At 44.3% G+C, this 18,250-nt stretch overlaps 3 protein-coding genes across 3 annotated transcripts; 2 read left to right on the top strand and 1 right to left on the bottom strand.

The window, feature by feature from the left end:
* The first annotated feature begins 1,625 nt into the window (after window positions 1-1,625).
* Window positions 1,626-2,270, top strand: LOC134577169 (histone H1-like). Its single transcript, XM_063435839.1, has one exon. The coding sequence runs from the start codon at window positions 1,626-1,628 to the stop codon at window positions 2,268-2,270; it is 645 nt and encodes a 214-aa protein (XP_063291909.1).
* An 882-nt stretch (window positions 2,271-3,152) lies between these two features.
* Window positions 3,153-3,464, top strand: LOC134576804 (histone H4). The gene has a single exon (XM_063435502.1). The coding sequence runs from the start codon at window positions 3,153-3,155 to the stop codon at window positions 3,462-3,464; it is 312 nt and encodes a 103-aa protein (XP_063291572.1).
* Window positions 3,465-4,215: 751 nt separating this feature from the next.
* On the bottom strand, window positions 4,216-4,626 carry LOC134576803 (histone H3). Its single transcript, XM_063435501.1, has one exon. It carries the CDS (start codon window positions 4,624-4,626, stop codon window positions 4,216-4,218), a length of 411 nt encoding a protein of 136 aa, XP_063291571.1.
* Between the last annotated feature and the right edge of the window lie 13,624 nt (window positions 4,627-18,250).

The raw sequence follows: 18,250 nt of genomic DNA, 5'->3' as shown, positions 1-18,250 counted from the left end.
GTGTCTCTGTCTGTCACTGAGTGTGTCTTTGGCAGTAAATTTGTGTGTCTGTTAGCTAGTGTGTATGCGTCTGTTCGTGAGAGTGTGTGTGTGTTTTAAACCCCTTAAGCACTTACCTTTCTCCAGCGCCGGACTCCCTTGGCGCTGGGGATCCCTCCGCCCCGACCTGCCTCTCAGCTCCCAATGCGTATGCGTGGCAAGAGCCGCGCGCGCATTCAAACCGCCCATAGAAAAGCATTACTCAATGCTTTCCTATGGACGTCGAGCGTCTTCTCACTGTGATTTTCACAGGGAGAATCGCGGAAGCGCCTCTAGCCGCTGTCAGTGACACAGCCACTAGAGGCTGGATTAACCATCAGTGAAACATAGCAGTTTCTCTGAAACTGCTATGTATTCAGCTGCAGGGTTAAACTAGAGGGCCCTGGAACCCAGACCACTTCATTGAGCTGAAGTGATCTGGGTGTCTAAAGTGGTCCTTTAAGTGTATGTGTATCTGCATACACTTGCGTACATACCGCGGTCACAGGGGTCGCAGCCCTGCAACCCGGAGCCTGCCGCCATCTGTTGCGACCCCGGCCCGCGCAGAGTAAGTGCGGGGGGAAGGGCACGGATCAATTTTAGCACCGGGGCCCCATGGGTCGTGTGTACGCCACTGACTCCCAGCATTACGTTTAGACAAATGTATTTGTGGAAAGCTGTACTAGCTAATACAACGGGAAAGGGAATCCATGAAGGTGATACCCTGGTGGTCCGCCACACAGATCAACATGTTAGCTCCTAATTTGGTGCTAAAATCAGGACAATTTTTGCTGTCATGTTTTTATCATGATTTGAAATAGCATTGAAATGTTTTTGATGTTTTGGAAAAAAGTCCCTAGAGTGCGGAACTCATTGCTGTTGTTTACTGTGCCAGACCTACACCAGGCTTCATAAAGGATTTCCTGGAGAACACAGTGTGTGTGTTTTAATATAACTGGTCTTAGTTGTTGTTAGAGGGTAAACATAGATATATAACATACAATTATGTAATTATGTAATTTAAAAATTGCCACGACTAAGAGCTCTTCTGCTATGATCTTACTACATCCTACCTGAGCTACCTGTCTGAACAAACGAGGATCAAAATCCCTTTTCTCTGTTTCTTTACGACACGAGCTTCAACCCACCTTGATAACACGGGCCCCTTCCCTTTCTTGCATAAGAGTGAGAAAGAAAACCTTGGAATATATTCTTTTAATAGTTATCACAGTAATGTTTGTGGAGAACATCAGGCTCATCCCAAAGGAGATGTGTCAGCTTTCACCGGCTCTGCTAGATCGTGACAACCCTCGGGACCCATGGAGCTGCTAATGAATTCTTGGTTAGATAGTTTAGTACATTCCACGATAGATGGCATCGACCTCCGTCCTCTTATTTTACCTAAATGTATTCGTTTTATCCATTCGGAAACACAGTGTGAGAGCAGAGTGTGAAAAGATGGAGTAGGGACAGTGGAGGGTGTGTCATAAGACTGTATCCAATCAGAGCGTGGTTAGATCAGCCAATAAGATGCTAGCTGGAGATGTATAATTTGGAGGCTGCTGCGGGCGCGTATTATTGCTTGATCTTCATAGAGAATAGTGACCATGTCTGAAGCCGCCCCAGCTCCCGCCGCCGCACCTGCGGTAGAAAGCGCCTCCAAGAAGAAGCAGCCCAAGAAAGCAGCCGGTGTCAAGAAAGCCGCTAAGCCCTCCGGTCCTAGCGTGTCCGAGCTCATTGTCAAAGCTGTGTCCGCTTCTAAAGAGCGCAGCGGGGTGTCCCTGGCAGCTCTGAAGAAGGCTTTGGCTGCTTCTGGTTATGATGTGGAAAAGAATAACAGCCGCCTCAAGCTGGCTCTCAAGGGCTTGGTGACTAAAAGCACTCTCGTCCAGGTCAAAGGAAGCGGAGCTTCCGGCTCCTTCAAGCTCAACAAAAAGCAATCGGAGAGCAAGGACAAGGCTACCAAGAAAAAGGCACCGGCTAAAGTCAAGAAGCCTGCCCCGAAGAAAGCCACCAAGTCTCCAGCCAAACCTAAGAAGGTAGCTGCAAAGAGCCCGAAAAAGGCCAAAAAGCCGGCCGCCTCCGCTAAAAAGGCCACCAAAAGCCCGAAGAAAGTCAAAGCCGCCAAGCCCAAGAAGGTAGTGAAAAGCCCGGCTAAGAAGACCGTGAAGAGCCCTGCCAAAAAGGCAGCCAAACCCAAAGCCGCAAAGAGTCCTGCAAAGGCTAAAAAGGCAGCTCCCAAAAAGAAATAAGCCTTGCTCGCATTTAATTTTATTTTCCAAACCCCAAAGGCTCTTGTAAGAGCCACCACATTCTCATTTCAGAGCTATATATCAGTGATGGCAACATGTTTGTTTTGGTGTCATGTCACACATACCGTTCCCCCTCCATCCCTCATTCTAAAGTCAGGAATAACCTAATGAATCCTGTAATCCCAGCATCTAGTGCTCGAAAAGATTACACAGGAATGTATCTTGTCGGTGTGGCTAAGTCCCCGTATACCAGTGCTACACTTGAGCGTTGATTTTTTATTTTTTTTGGCTTAGAAATTCCCTCCGTTCTAAGATACTGAGGGTGTTTCTTCATTAAATTGCGAAAGGCCAGTTTTAGTGAGAAACGCATATAATATATAGAATATCACAGTGTCCTTCCAGACTAGATTTAATGTTATTGCCTTTTTCAGTAAGATAATAAAGCAGAACATATTTTAGGGATTGCGATTTTGTACATGGTGATAATAAAAGGGACTGTCCTCGTCCTCTCTCCACGTGTGAAACGGGCGCTTATTTCGATATTCAAAGAGTGATAAAGCCCAAGAAATGATACCTTGTGCAGTAGCTAAGCCGACTATCAAAGAAACACTAAAGACATGATAAAATGATTATACTTCAAAAGACTTCACGATTGTGAAATCTTTTGAAGCATAAACAGCTTTGGTTTTAAAAGCCAGAACCATTTCGAGCATGGAAGGAGAGGGTTAAGCATATTATTGAGAGGAAAAAAAAAAGTGAAGGGGCGTGTTTAAAACGCCCGCCTCCTTTGCTGCAGGTCCCCATACGGTCTGTCCGAGGAGTATATAAGGAAGAGCTTTGCACAGCATCTCATATCGTTCGTGCAGAAAGAAGAGCAGAACCATGTCTGGCAGAGGCAAAGGAGGAAAGGGTCTCGGAAAAGGTGGCGCTAAGCGTCACAGGAAGGTTCTTCGTGACAACATCCAGGGCATTACCAAGCCTGCAATTCGTCGCCTTGCTCGCAGGGGAGGCGTGAAGCGTATTTCCGGCCTCATCTATGAGGAGACTCGCGGGGTGCTGAAGGTATTCCTGGAGAACGTCATCCGGGACGCCGTCACTTACACCGAGCATGCCAAGAGGAAGACTGTCACCGCCATGGACGTAGTTTATGCTCTTAAGCGCCAGGGCCGCACTCTCTATGGCTTCGGAGGTTAAAACTCGGGCTTGACTTTACCGCACACCCCATTAACCCAAAGGCCCTTTTCAGGGCCACCCACTTTTTCACTAAAAGACTGAACCTAATCACTTTAACCCCTTCCACACCTGATAAATTGCCTGCTATCTACATAGATACACCGAGAAGGAGATAGTAGTAGAGGCTGCTCCCAAACATCTAGACGGGAAAGGTTGCTAAACACTGTATTTGTAGACCGCATGTTTGAACCATCGGAGGGTTTGGAGCCGCCTTCTGTTAATGGTAGGGGATGTAAACAATTATGATATAGTGAGGTGCATTTAGATTATGAGCAAGTACGTACACACACTGTCAAGAAAGGTCTGGTTTTGGTGTATTGTTACTGTTGCCTACATTTAATACATGCTTGCAGCCACTTAAATAGAAACATTGTTACTAGCTTTGCATATGCACTCCTGTGTTAACTATGTATTCTCCTCTAAGCGAAAAAGTAGTCTTTTTCCTGCTGCCTCTCCACACGATGGATTCTAAATAGTGAAGTTATTGTAAAATTGCCAGTGAAATAGACCAGCAGAGATGATGGCTACATCGTTGCCTGACGTGAAAATGGGATATGTGGGGACATTTGAGCATTGTAGTGTGAGGGCTCCTTAGCTAGCCCGCTCAAAGTCACAGGCTAAAAGACACGTTTTTATGAATGTGTTGGAGCTCGTTCGAGTGCAGATTTGGTGGCTCTTAAAAGAGCCTTTGTGTTTGTTAGCAGGTTTCAACTTAAGCACGTTCTCCTCGGATCCTACGAGCCAGCTGGATGTCTTTGGGCATGATTGTGACCCTCTTAGCGTGGATGGCGCACAAGTTGGTATCCTCAAAAAGACCAACCAGGTAAGCCTCGCTAGCCTCTTGCAGAGCCATGACAGCAGAGCTCTGGAAGCGCAGATCAGTCTTGAAATCCTGAGCGATCTCACGGACAAGGCGCTGGAAGGGCAGCTTGCGGATGAGCAGCTCGGTGGACTTCTGATAACGGCGGATCTCCCTGAGAGCCACAGTTCCTGGACGGTAACGGTGAGGCTTTTTCACTCCCCCGGTAGCTGGGGCGCTCTTTCTAGCAGCTTTGGTGGCTAGCTGCTTGCGGGGAGCCTTGCCTCCGGTCGACTTACGGGCTGTCTGCTTAGTTCTGGCCATTGTAGCAAAACGAAAGGGAATGAACGCTGCTCGCTGTAGCCTGGGCTTTATAGCCGATACGGCGTTTTCATTGGTTCATCAAGTGGGTGGTATGTTCTGATTGGCTGAAAACAAATAGTAAACCATTTCAAAATACCCGCTCAAATCAACTGCTTCTCATCCCCTCCCCCACATTCAAAATGCCCGCTCAAATCAACTGCTTCATCCCCTCCCCCCTCCTCCATCTATTGAGCACACGCGCCCAAAGAAGGGATCTAAGCCTTTAGTGACCCTTCCTGTCCTGACAGCATTTATTATAGACGCTACTAGTTGAAAGGAATGGCAGTGGGCAGTAATGGACGTATTCCTCCCAACATACTTATTAATAGCTGTATAGGCTTTATCGAGGGGGAGGGGTGCATGGGACATTGACCTCTTACACATGCAGAAAGGCCGCTTCTTTCGATGGGATAGAAGCCACGTCTGATAAAGGACTTTCACTCACAGGACGCTCAGTAGCCATACAAATGAGCTCCAGGAGACAGAGCAGCAGGAAATGTTACAAAGCATCCACTTATTGAAACAATGTTTTCAGCCGAGAGGCCAGGCTATTAAGGCTGCGTTAACTCATCCAGCAGCACAGACAACAGAGCTGTAGCGCCGCTAGGATTTGAACGCTCATAGTAGGTTTCACCCGGCATGTCCTCCAGACAGCGGGAGAGGGGGGAATCCTGAGAGTGAGCGACATGTAGAGATGCCCCGCTTAACAAAAGAGGACCTGTACACTATATACACTTGCCCCAATTGGTATTAATTTGCTGCTGCGTTTATCATAGACATGCATGGCAGCCATTGATTTTAACTAGTTCTATAGCTGGAATGTTGGACAGGATATGGACTGCAAATGGGACTCAGTCAGTGCTGTGACAGAAGCGCCCTAATATTTTAGCTTGCTTATGAGCTGCCAGCGTGGTGTGTGTGTGTGTGTGTAGATACAGGGAACGGTTTGCGCGCAGCAGAACAATTAATCGGCTCTTTGTGGAGAACGTGGGTGGCTCTTAAAAGAGCCTTTGTGTTTGGTAGGTGAGGGAGGCAGGTGCAGCAGCTGTCCGCTTTACTTGCTCTTGGGCTTGTGGCTCTCGGTCTTCTTGGGCAGCAGCACAGCCTGGATGTTAGGCAGGACACCTCCCTGGGCGATAGTCACTCCTCCCAGCAGTTTGTTGAGCTCTTCATCGTTACGGACAGCGAGCTGGAGATGGCGGGGAATGATGCGGGTCTTTTTGTTGTCTCTAGCGGCATTCCCTGCCAGCTCCAGAATCTCAGCGGTCAGGTACTCCAGCACTGCAGCCAGATAGACGGGGGCACCGGCTCCCACACGCTCTGCATAATTGCCCTTCCTCAGCAAACGGTGGACTCTGCCGACTGGGAACTGAAGTCCCGCTCGGGATGAGCGAGTCTTCGCCTTTGCACGGGTCTTTCCACCTTGCTTTCCGCGGCCAGACATGTTTGTTCTTGATTGAATGCAAGAAGATGAAAACTCCTCCCCTACCACAGGCTATTTATAAACACACTCTGCTCTGTGATTGGATGACTTTACAAGCACCAATTAGAGACACGTTATACAGGGAACCAATCTATTGCTGGAGCTAGTGTTAAACAGCCGCTTCCTTACGTCATCTGACTTTAGCAACCAATCGCAGGAAGGGAAGCGGAAGGGCCTCATTTACATTGTCCGCCTATAAATAGAACCGCCGGAGCAAGCAGCTTGCTATTCGCTCGCGAGCTAACAGCGTTAATCATGCCTGATCCAGCAAAGTCCGCACCAGCCCCCAAGAAAGGCTCCAAAAAAGCCGTCACCAAGACTCAGAAGAAAGATGGCAAGAAGCGTAGAAAGAGCAGGAAGGAGAGCTATGCCATCTACGTGTACAAGGTGCTGAAGCAGGTCCATCCCGACACCGGCATCTCCTCCAAGGCAATGGGGATCATGAACTCCTTTGTCAATGATATCTTTGAGCGCATCGCAGGAGAAGCTTCTCGCCTGGCTCACTACAACAAGCGCTCAACCATCACCTCCCGGGAGATCCAGACTGCCGTGCGCCTGCTACTACCCGGAGAGCTGGCAAAGCACGCCGTGTCTGAGGGCACCAAGGCTGTCACAAAGTACACCAGCGCCAAGTAAATGTCCGCCTCCCTGACCACCCGCTAACACAAAGGCTCTTTTAAGAGCCACCCACACTGTCTCTCTCAGAGCTGGCATCACACCCATGCATCAACTCTACAGCTTACTTGCTGCCCACCACAAGCTCACGCAAACGTGTAGCTTTCCTTTCACTTAACCCTTTCCATGCTGTCCTGTAACTCTGAAGATCTCGAGCTGCTCGTGTTTGCACATTTTAGACACTTGTATCACTCACATGCTGATTTAGCCACCTAATGCTCAGTTTGCTCCGCTCTATTACTTTCAAGTCTACCTAGATACCGGACTTGATCTTAGCAGATATTCGTTGGGCGGCTGTATATCTAGTAACTGTAGATTAGGGACAGGCTTCTTATTCAGGGTAGCGCTTGAAGTCACATTAGGGATATTATAAAAGCTGCTACTGTAGGAGATCTTATACCTAATCCTTTACCAAATGGCTACATGGCCAGGGATTTCACTCGATAAGTGTATCCGTTTCTTTCTCTCTTTTGTTATAGCCTATTGAAACAATGTTTCACTTCATCCTGATACTGTCTATTACTATGTTGCAACTCATGGAAGCCTAGTATGTGGTTCTAGCGTCTTTTTGCTCACGCTAGTATTTTACTAGACTTTAAAAGGTCTTTTTGACATATATACCTCAAAACAGCTAGTGTGCAATATCTAGCCTACCTACCCTATTTTCTATCATTTCCACTAGTTATGGGGAATGTGCGCAGGCTTACTTTGGAACATTTAGCAGGCTTTTCCCTTTATTGCACATTGGATATGTACGGATTTATTTTTGTAATTGTCTTTATTTTGTGTAAGTCTTGATATTGGTGACTTCTTTTGGGGTATCCCACCCCTTTAGCTTTATTCTTATTAAAGGTTTAGTTGTATCCATTTGTTCAGCCAACCCCCGACTGAATTAGATACCTGTCCTTAGAAAGTATCTACATTAGTCCACATACGATTGTTCATTACTTTTTGGATACATGGAAATCCTCCTTTTTTTTTTTTTTTTTTTTGATTTGGTGTTTGCCAGTAAAGAACAATTTAGACCATTGAGGCTTCATCTAAATATCAGCATGATGATTTCAGTGTCTGCAGACATGTTGAGCTTATTAAAGACAATCTGATAAGCCTGTTTTGATCTTAAAGACATAAGCATTTTTTTTTTTTTTTGTAACTTGCCTTTTTGTCCTGTTTATTGCGCCAACACATTATACACTTTCTCACCAGATGTGCCTGTATACACTCAAACAGCGTTTTCCAATTGGTTTTCTGCAGGAACCTATGGTCCAGCGAGAACAAAACTGGAGTTCTGTAGTGATTTGCCCATTGGGTAGCCCATACACTTAAAGAAACCTGATGGGCATTGCTGCAGAGGGACTCGGTAAGCACTGTTTAATTGCCCAACGGAATCCCTGTAGCATGAGATGCTGGGAAGTGACTGACTATCATTACCTCCCAGCTTCAAATAGAAAATGCTGCACTGGAGGGAGAGAGACCGCAGTCGGCACTGAGCAGCGATTTAGGCGGCTGCCTAAGGCCTAACTCGCCATCGGGCAGGCATACTGTGTCAGGTACAAGGACCCCACACCTTGCCCGGTATGCTGCTGGTTGCGAGGTCCCTCCACTCTGTCCTGAGAAGCAGAAAGCCAGCACAGTCTGCAGCTCCGCTGACTATGCAGTGTCTCGCGATCTCTGGCCAATCAGACCGTCGCCGCGGGATACCACTTCAATGCTCTGACTTCTGGATATTGTGAGGCACTGCACAATCTGCAGCTCACACCTGGTGGAGTTGCAGACTGTGCAGTCTCTCAGGGCAAATTGTAGAGAGAGCTTACTGGAGCACCAGGGATCAAAGACACCAGGGGCCACCAGTTGCAATCCCCTCCCTCACTTTCACACCACTGTGCAACCCGCTCCCTTACTGTGTCACCCCGTCTCTCCCTCAGGCACTCTACCACCGTTCAACCTCTACCACCGTGAGGTTGGAGTGCGTCGTGTCGCCTGCTGCGTTCAGATAGCTGGGGTGGTGATTGATGCCACAGTCTGTTCCCCCAGTGGGGACCGGGATAACCCCCACCGGTCCAGAGGGGGGGGGGTAGGAGACCTGTAGAGACACTTGGTGTGTCTGGCGTCGGGGTGAGCGGCCGTCTCTCCCCGGCTCCAACTTTAGTAGGCCGCACTCGGCGTTTCGGTTTCCCTGCCTCAACGGTTTTCAGAGGGGTGTCCTTCGGTTCCGCAGTGCATTCCCAGCATGGGTAGCACAACCCGGTGAGTCTGCGGTCAGTGTAGCCGTTGAGTTTGACCCAAATTTGGCCCGTCAGGCGAGAGCTCGTGGTGCCCACGTCTGTACTGCTTGTCGGTCAGGCTCCGCCCCCTGGGTACGGATTTTTATTTAGCTTTCGGGTATTCACCTTTTTTCTCTACTCGCTGACACATATCAAAGGTTTGGCTATATCCCTGTACGATCCGATGATTCGCTTTCCAAATGCCTAATTGCCCTGCAAGGGGAATATCATGGCTGAGCTTCAAAATGCCCATTTGGTATAGTAGTCTTTGTGCCCTTAACGTAATCCTCTTGTTTGTTTGTTTTTCCGGTAGGTTTCCGGGGTTAAATTGTATTGAACCATTCATTTCTCCTTGACCTTCTCGTATAGATGCATTTCCGATTCTGATACTGCTCGATATGCCTCTGCAGCTCTGCCGGACAATTTGCTAGTTAAAATAGGTGCCCGGTTGTTTGTTGAAACACTTGAATCCACAGACAAAACCAACCTAGACCTCACCACATATAAAACACTTTTGGATAAACGCTCAGAGCTAGCCACCCTTAATGGAACACAAATCAAGAAAAGTCTTCTTCTTACCAGACACCGGTACTATACCCAAGGGGGCAAAGGGGGACGACTATCAGCGCAAGCTCTAAAAACACAAAGACAAACCACATTTATCTCATCCATACAGACTCCACAAGGGACCAAGTCAAATCTGATGGCGGACATCATGCTAGCCTTCCAGGAGTTTTACCACAAACTTTACAACTTGAGGGACTCTCCCCCCAGATGTTACTGACATAAGAGCCTTCCTCAAACAAAGGATCGCCAAGACAATCCCACCCAACGTACAACAAAGACTTGACTCTCCCACAACTAAAGAGGAGTTAGAAGTAGTGATAGAGGGGCGTGTCCGACTTCCGGCGAGTGCAGTCGCATGGACTGAGAGCTCCGTCGACCTGCAAACCTAACGAGCGACAATATCAGCATTAACTGCTAAATTTCAACTAATTATATCCCCAAGGAGCATCCCTCACTAATGTCTCCTCCCAAGCAACTGAAACTGCCCGATATGGCAAGAAATAAAAAGAAAAAAGATCGCAGACGAGAAATCCAAGATGGCGGCGACAGAGCTACCTTATCGGAAGCCAACTCTGACTGCGAATCGACCTCCTCAAAACACTCTGATATCGCGGTCACGGACCGTAGCCTGCACAAAATGCTCCAGGAACTCCGATCGACTATACGTCAAGACTTCCTGAAGATTGACCGGGAGCTAAGGAAAGAAATTTCGGCCCTGGGTGACAGAACGAGCCAACTTGAACATAGATCCGATGAGATTTGCTCAGCCCACAACGAAATGGCTGATAAGTTACAGAAAATCTCGGAAGAAAATACCACGCTCAAATTTAAATTAGCTGACCTAGAAGATAGGTCGAGAAGACAAAATGTTCGGTTCAGGGGCATACCGGACGATGTGTCCCACGACGCTTTACCAGCATTCATACCAGCTGTATGTAAATCCTTGGTCCCGGAACTGCCAGACTCTGCATGGACCTTTGACCACATGCACAGGCTACCACGACCGGCCCGCATGTCTAGTGATGTACCGAAGGACGTCATAGTGAAATTTCATTATTTCACACACAAAGACGCTCTGCTGAATGCGGCCAGGAAAGCTGATCAGCTCCCGGACCCCTACCAACAAATATCCTTGTATGCTGATTTATCGGCCACTACCATGGCACGAAGGAAGGAATTCCTAACCGTCACAAAGACACTACGCAACAACAAAGTCTCTTACAGATGGGGTTACCCCACAAAAGTTTTGATTTGGCGACAAGGAAAAACATATGCAATCAACGAACCAGAAGACGGGATGAAACTCCTCATCAAATGGGGCCTATGGACTAACTCCAACGCTGTTCCGCTTAATTCCCCGTCTAGAAGCTGCTCTCCCAGACGACTTCAAAAGGAGTGGAAGATGGCGGGCTCGCCGGCTCGCAACACATGAACTTTCCGTCCATTATAAATTGCGATGAGTATAAGTTCTTATTGTGGTGCTACTTAAGTGTATCTTATTTTATAACTGACAACCCAATCCATTCTTAGTAATTAACACCGATCATTTATACCATCTTCGGCACTAATCTGTATAACTTAATTACTTGGTTTATAGCGGCAGGTCGACAATCTACTATTAGAGCACGTCCACGTGCTTCTCAATCTCTGTCCTGCAGGTCGACAACCATCCTGCCACATTCGATTTTAACACTACAACATATACACAATTGGATTTGTGGGTTCCCTACACAATAAGTACTCTTCGCATATACAGTACCTACACGGCGATATGTAATCAACACCCGACGTGAACCACTTTCACGATCATAAATTCCCTCCTATCATTACACATATGCCCAGTTGTTGTTTATGTACAACACTTTTCCTTGCTGCATACGGAATCGTATTTGTTGTAACGTTTTACTGTTATATCCCAAATCGTTGCTTTTACTTATTATTTTGAGATCTATGCTATGCTTAAGGGTAACGCACCATGTAGGCCACATGGCTATTACATCCGTTGACTGTTTTCCTTACAGTCCAGTATATGGTCACAATACACCACCGATCCAAGCGTTTCATATCCGCATCCCGGAGGCACGCTTCACGGGCCTTAATCATCTGACGACAGGTTCTTACCCCGGGCCACCCACTACCCGCATGGCTATCCTATTTTGTAGGTCCTCCCTAATTCACATATAGCGTCCCGATCTCGACTATATACGACTATGCACACCTCCAGCCAGCAATTCAAGTGCAAAGGATAAGCATACGTATAGCAAACATTTATTGGTCTGTTTCTATTATTGCCTTTTTTTCATGTTTATAATTTATGTTTTATTTTTTTTATTTGATACATTTTTATTGGGTTATAAGTATACAAATACAAAAAATGTTTTGGTAAAGCGAGTAAACATCGAGGTTGCATTTTCTAAACAACTTAGTTAATAAAACAGTAATAAGTTAATACATTACAACTTATAAGATGACATATAGCTTCAACAGTGTACCATTTTACAAGTAATTTTAGAGTGAGGATGGTTAGGCAAGGAGAATATAATATTATAACATGAGCAAGAATCATATGCAATGGGTTGTGTTATGTGAAGGTGTCGTCTCATGCAAAAGTAGAGGTTGAAATAAGAAGTAGTGTTTGAGAGCACTCTAATAGCAAGGTGGTTAGATGATAGCTGTTTGCCCATGAAAAGCAAGTCAAGTGTATTGACAGTGAAGACTTTGTTTAGGGTTTCTACTTTATAGCCCTTGCCATAGTAGAGTCCTGCTACACCATGAGTAAATACAGTTTTTTAACATCAGTGATAGAAGGTATATGTAGGTGTGGGTGTTTGAATGAACATTTTGAATACGTTGGAGAACCAAGAATCTGGGTGACATGTTGAGTCAAAAAGTAAGGGTTGGGAGCGTTATGAGGAGAGGGGAGTGAGGAATTTACAGTAAGTTGGTCGAAGGTGAGAACGGGTGTATTTGGACCAAGGATCCCAGATGGAAAGGTATTTAGCATGTCTCCCTGTTTTGGAAGAGGTTATTCCCTCCATCAATTTAATATCTTCCACTTTCGTTATCCATTCCCTGATTGAGGGGGAGTCGGCTTGTTTCCAGAGTTTGGGGATCAATTGGGAAGCTGCCATGACCAGTTTGCGGAACAAAATCAACTCTAGTGATTTAAGATCGGGCGGGGGTAATAGAAAGATATAGTGATTTGGGTCGATGATGAAAGTTTTATGGAAAATTAACTGGATAATTCTGTGGATTCTCGACCAGAATTTATTAATTATCGGGCATTGCCACCAGATATGAGCATGGTGTGCATTAGGAGCTTGACATCTCCAGCAAAGATGGGATGTTGCGGGATAGAACTTGCTGAGTTTGGCCGGAGTATTGTGCCAGCGGATTATTCTTTTGTAGTTACATTCCTGAGCGTGAGTTGAGATAGTGGATTTATGTACGGTATTAAAGATGTTTTTCCATTGCATTTCAGTAATGTTGGTAGAGAGTTCCTCTGTCCATCTTAGTGTAAAAGTCGGGGGAGTTTGAGTGTATGCCTCTCTAATTATGATGTAGAACGTTGAAAGAGTCTTTATCTTTGGAGGGTGAGTGGTGCAGATCGTTTCGAGTCTAGTGAGTGGTCTATTGCCCTCTGGTAGGAGACAATGGGATTTGATGAAGTGTTTTAGTTGATCATAGAAGAAGGATTGAATCCCTGTGTGTGAGTCAGATTTGGTGAGATCTCGCAATGGTTTAAGCTCCTTCCCGTTTAAGGCCTCATTTAATTTCAAGTAGGGTCCCGTGAATTTAAAGCCAAATTGTTTTCCTGATATTCCTTTATGCATAAGAGGATTTAGCGTTAGAGGATAAATTGGGGAGGGGAAGGGAGAGATATTTGTGTGTTTCCTCAGTTTGAGCCATATGCGGAATGTAGGAGATATTGTTGGGTGTTTAAATAAATTCCCTGTGAGTTGGGGAATATCTTGAAGCCAGGTATAAACCTGGAGTGGAAGGTCCAAAAAGCTATTTTCCAAAGTGACCCATTGGAGTGTAGTGTGGTTTCTATTCCATTCATAGATTCTTTGTAAGTGAGTAGATTTGTAATATGTTTCTATGTCTGGAAGGTTTAGGCCCCCTTGTTCCCTTCTTTTTATCAAGGTTTGGTATGCTAGTCTGGGAGGTTTGTGAGACCAAATAAACTTGAGGAAGAGTGATTTGACAGTGACGAAGAATTTCGTAGGAATTTTGAGTGGGATAGTTTGGAGGAGATAAAGTATTCGTGGAAGGATATTCATTTTAAGAATATTAACACGACAAAGTAGGCTAAAACAAGGTTTATGCCACCTAGTAAGGTCTTTTGTGATGTCGTCTATCAGCGGTGGGAAGTTAATCGCGTAGGTATTATCTAGAATGCTGGGAATGTGAATTCCTAAATATTTAATTGATTTGGTTGTCCAGTTGAAGGGGAATTGGGATCTAATAGCTTTATTTGTCTGATCTGATGAACAAATAGGCATTAGGTCACATTTAGTAAGGTTGGCTTGAAAGAATGAAAGTTTGCCGTATGTTTCCATTTCTGTAATGATGGCAGGAATAGTCGTTATTGGGTTTGAAATGGTGAAGAGAAGGTCGTCTGCGAAAGCGGTGACTTTGTAGTTCTGTTTTTTGACTTGAATTCCCTGTATTAAGTTATTATCCCTTATACCTTGGAGGAATGGTTCCAGGACTAGAATAAACAATAGTGGTGATAGAGGGCACCCCTGTCTCGTGCCGTTTGTTATGCTCACTGATTTTGAGAGTTGACCGTTAATTCTCAGTTTTGCTGTAGGCTTAGAGTAGATCATATTGATCCATTCCAGCCATCTGTCTCCGAAATTTAAGAATCTAAGGGTATATTTCAGCAGCGACCAATTAACCCTGTCAAAGGCTTTCTCGGCATCAATAGCCAATAAAGCACTTTGAGTCTTGTGTGTGTGGGCCCAGTGAATAATGTTAATAATTTTTGTGGTATTGTTTTTAGCTTCCCTACCCATAACAAATCCGGCTTGATCAGGGTGAATTAGTGTTGGTATAATGGGTTTGAGTCTATTTGCCATGATTTTGGTTAGAATCTTTAGATCGATATTGATTAGGGAAATTGGTCTATAATTACCACAGATTGTTGTATCTTTTCCTGGTTTAGGAATTAAAGTAATGGTTGCTTCGAGAGATGAGTTTGGAATATGTGACGCTATGTGTGGCATGTTGTAGGCATTGATGAAAGGTTGTGCCAGTATATGTGAAAGTTCTTTATAGTATTTCCCTGTAAAGCCGTCGGGGCCTGGGCTTTTACCTAGTGGGAGTGATTTGACTGTATCATAAAATTCCTCTGTGGTTATAGGGCTATCTAGGAAGGCAATTTCGTTACTTGGAATAGTATGTTTTATCCTAGATTTTAGAAAGGTTAGTATACTTTCTGACGTGGGTTTTGTATTAGAGAGGTTATATAGTTGGGAGTAAAAGTTGTGAAAAGAGTCTAAAATATCTGACATATGGCACGAGAGGGAGCCATCTTCTTTCCTGATTTCAGGAATGAAGGAGGATTGTCTTTCTGTCTGTATAGATCTAGCTAGAAGTTTACCGGCCTTGCCACCTTGGGAGTAATATAGGTTTTTCGTTAGAGATAGTTTACGTTTGGCATGTAGATGTAGAATAGCCGAGAGTTCAGAACGTTTATCTGAGAGTGTTTTAAAGTCATCTAATGTAAGAGATTTTTTGTGGTTACATTCCAGGTGTTTAATTTCCCTGGTGAGAAGTTCTACTTTTTTGTCTCTGTTCTTTTTTAGAATTGATGCTGCTTTAATCAGTTCCCCTCTAGTGACTGCCTTGTGGGCTTCCCACGTCATAATTGGGGTTGTGTCTGGATGGGTATTTTCAATGAAATAAATAGATGTTAGTTTACGCAATTCTGTTAATACCTCCTTATCGTTCAAGATAAGGTCATTTAGTTTCCACTGGGATAAGGGCATATTTACTGCTGGGATGGAAATGGTGAGGGTCATAGAGGCGTGGTCTGACCATGTAATCTGACCGTACGTGGCGGATTTAATGAGAGAGAGGTATCTATGTTGGAGGAATATGGTGTCAATCCTAGAGTAAGTACCTGCTGGGTGGGAGAAGAAGGAGTAATCTTTTTGCGTTGGGTGTATAGCTCTCCAACTATCATAAAATTGGGCCTCGGCAAGAGATTTTTTAAGTAGAGTTCGTGTTTGGGTCTGGTAGTTTCTAGACTTAGAAGTGGTATCTAAGTTCTCATCTAGAGGGATATTGAAGTCACCTCCCATAATGAGAATACCATCTTGAAACATGTTGAGTTTATGTAGTATTTTTGTGAGAGTGTGATTCTGTTTTTTATTGGGAAGGTAAAGGTTTGCCAGAGTGAGCTGGGTGTTGCCAATTTTGCCCTTGACAAACACAAATCTCCCAGAGTCATCTGCCAAGTGGTCTTGGTAAGTGAATGATAAATGCTGGTTTATGAGAATTGCAACTCCCCGAGATTTGGATTCAGAGAAATGGCTAAAGTAGCCCACTGGATAGTCTTTATTACGCAGATTGGGTGGGGATTTTTTCTTAAAATGCGTCTCTTGGATAAACACAATCTGTGCTTTGTTCCTTTTAAAGTCTGTAAGTGCTATGTTACGTTTTTCAGGGGTGTTTAAACCTCTTGCATTTTGTGTAAGAATATTTAGGGTGGTCATGTTCGTCTTTGGTTTCTTTGGATTTGTTGGTGTCTGGGAGAGTGGTGGGAGTGGGTGGGAGTGCTGTTTGGTAGGAGACTAGATGGAATTAGTGTATCGTAATCAAACGTAAGTTTGTTGTTACGTCAGAGAGATGTTACTTGGATTGTTTAACTTCAAGTCTTAGCTTATCTTACTGTAGCTGTCTATGGAAAATGGGATATGTGTCCGTATCCTGGTTCTCCACTGTGTAAGTTATCGCCTATCCGATTTGTTGGTGGGACAAAGTGTAAAAAATATTATAATGTGTCCAAAAGAGAAAAAAAAAAAAAAAGAAAATTGGTACAGAATATTTACAATGTATCAAGCAATAGCGTAATGTCACTTATATTATACAAGAATTAATAACAATTTTTTAACAAAAAAGATAAAAAAAGGAAAAAAGATAACCTCGTAGAAAAGAGTAAAGTTTTTGGTGGTGATGTGTAGAATCTCCACTTATTAGATAAACAAGAATTTATTTGACTCGCTAGTAATGGTCTAAGTTAGAACTAATGGGGGGATAAAGGAGGGGAAGAAGTAGAATGAGTATAAGGATGGAGGAGGGGGGGAGGTAGTGGAGAAAGAGTAAACAGGAAGGAGTAAGGGTAAGGAGAGAAAGATAATGAGTTTTCCTAGTGGAAATGAAGTTCAGTCTCGACACAGGAGATTGAACCAAAAAATAAATGGGGTCGTAACGTAGCGTTGGCGCTAGAGACCCAAGCCTAAATCCTATATATTTTTTTTTTTTTGCTAGTTGTAGTGGAGAGGAGCCGCAGAAACTTCAATTAATTAATTTCTCCTCTAGTTAGTATTAAGTAGGGCGTTCTTTGGAAACCTATTCTATGTTAAAAAAAAAAGAAAAATTAAGATTACCATAAAGGTCATAATGATTAATTGTAGGTGGTAAGGCCTCGACAGTTAACTGCAGAGAGTACACATAGTATTTACTTTAAGGGGTATAAGAATTGTGTAGTTAATAATCCTTTTGTGCCTAAGTTCTGACTGTTGGGTCACCAGTATTCGTCCATATCAGGTCTGGTGAGGAATGGTGGAAGGTATCTACACCATTATACATGTTACTTTAGAGATATTCTAGGGTTAGACCGCCTAAATTAGCGGTTGGTTAGAGATATGCAAATTTCCTATAGCGTTATGTTACTCAGATAGTAAAACCTGGTAGTTTCATTACCAAATATTATAGATGTTTAAACATGTTTACAACGAGCTACTCTTAAGATTTATGTGTCGGTTATATCCCTGTGCTAGTGCAAACTCAGGTGTTACACTTTATAAGTAATAACAGGTGCCTTGTAGTGTGGTTCAGTTAGATAAGCAGCAATCATTGGAGAGTCTAAACAATAGCAATATTGACATACTGAGGGTGAGATAACAACAGTCTACTGCTTTGGTCTAGCCGATTAGAGTAATAAAACAGATACTATTTAGGATTTCTATACTCGTCATCTTACTTTGGCATCATAAAATCATAATTAACATGTCAGTTAAATAGAAAAAAAAAAGGAAAAAAAAAAAGGGATTATTATACGACCTGTGAGGCCTGGTTTCCTGGAGCCTCTATTAGGAATGATCTAAGTAGGATATCAGTGAGAGTCACATATGAGGAAAGTTCTCTAGGTAAAAAGTTGTGACTAGAGATAAAATATGAAGGTCCAGTTGATAAGTCTCAGTTCCGATGAATAGGTTGCTTTTCAAGTAATGTTTCCCTTCAGTTTAGAGGAGGAGAATTATTCGGTGTTTGTTTCGCGGTTTTCAGTTTGTTCCAATGTCTTGCGGGCGTTGTCTCTGAGGTGTATTTTCAGTCGGGATTCTATTCTGTCTCTGGTTCGGGG

The sequence above is a fragment of the Pelobates fuscus genome, chromosome 11 (genome assembly GCF_036172605.1).
Source record: "Pelobates fuscus isolate aPelFus1 chromosome 11, aPelFus1.pri, whole genome shotgun sequence".
Taxonomy (NCBI): domain Eukaryota; kingdom Metazoa; phylum Chordata; class Amphibia; order Anura; family Pelobatidae; genus Pelobates; species Pelobates fuscus.
The sequence above is the reverse complement of the archived record's forward strand: the minus strand, read 5'-3'. Positions and strand labels throughout refer to the sequence as shown.

What these genes read in the sequence shown, in the direction of transcription:
- LOC134577169 (XM_063435839.1), top strand. Translation starts at nt 1,626, where the DNA reads ATGTCTGAAGCCGCCCCAGCTCCCGCCGCCGCACCTGCGGTAGAAAGC.
- LOC134576804 (XM_063435502.1), top strand. Translation starts at nt 3,153, where the DNA reads ATGTCTGGCAGAGGCAAAGGAGGAAAGGGTCTCGGAAAAGGTGGCGCT.
- LOC134576803 (XM_063435501.1), bottom strand. Translation starts at nt 4,626, where the DNA reads ATGGCCAGAACTAAGCAGACAGCCCGTAAGTCGACCGGAGGCAAGGCT.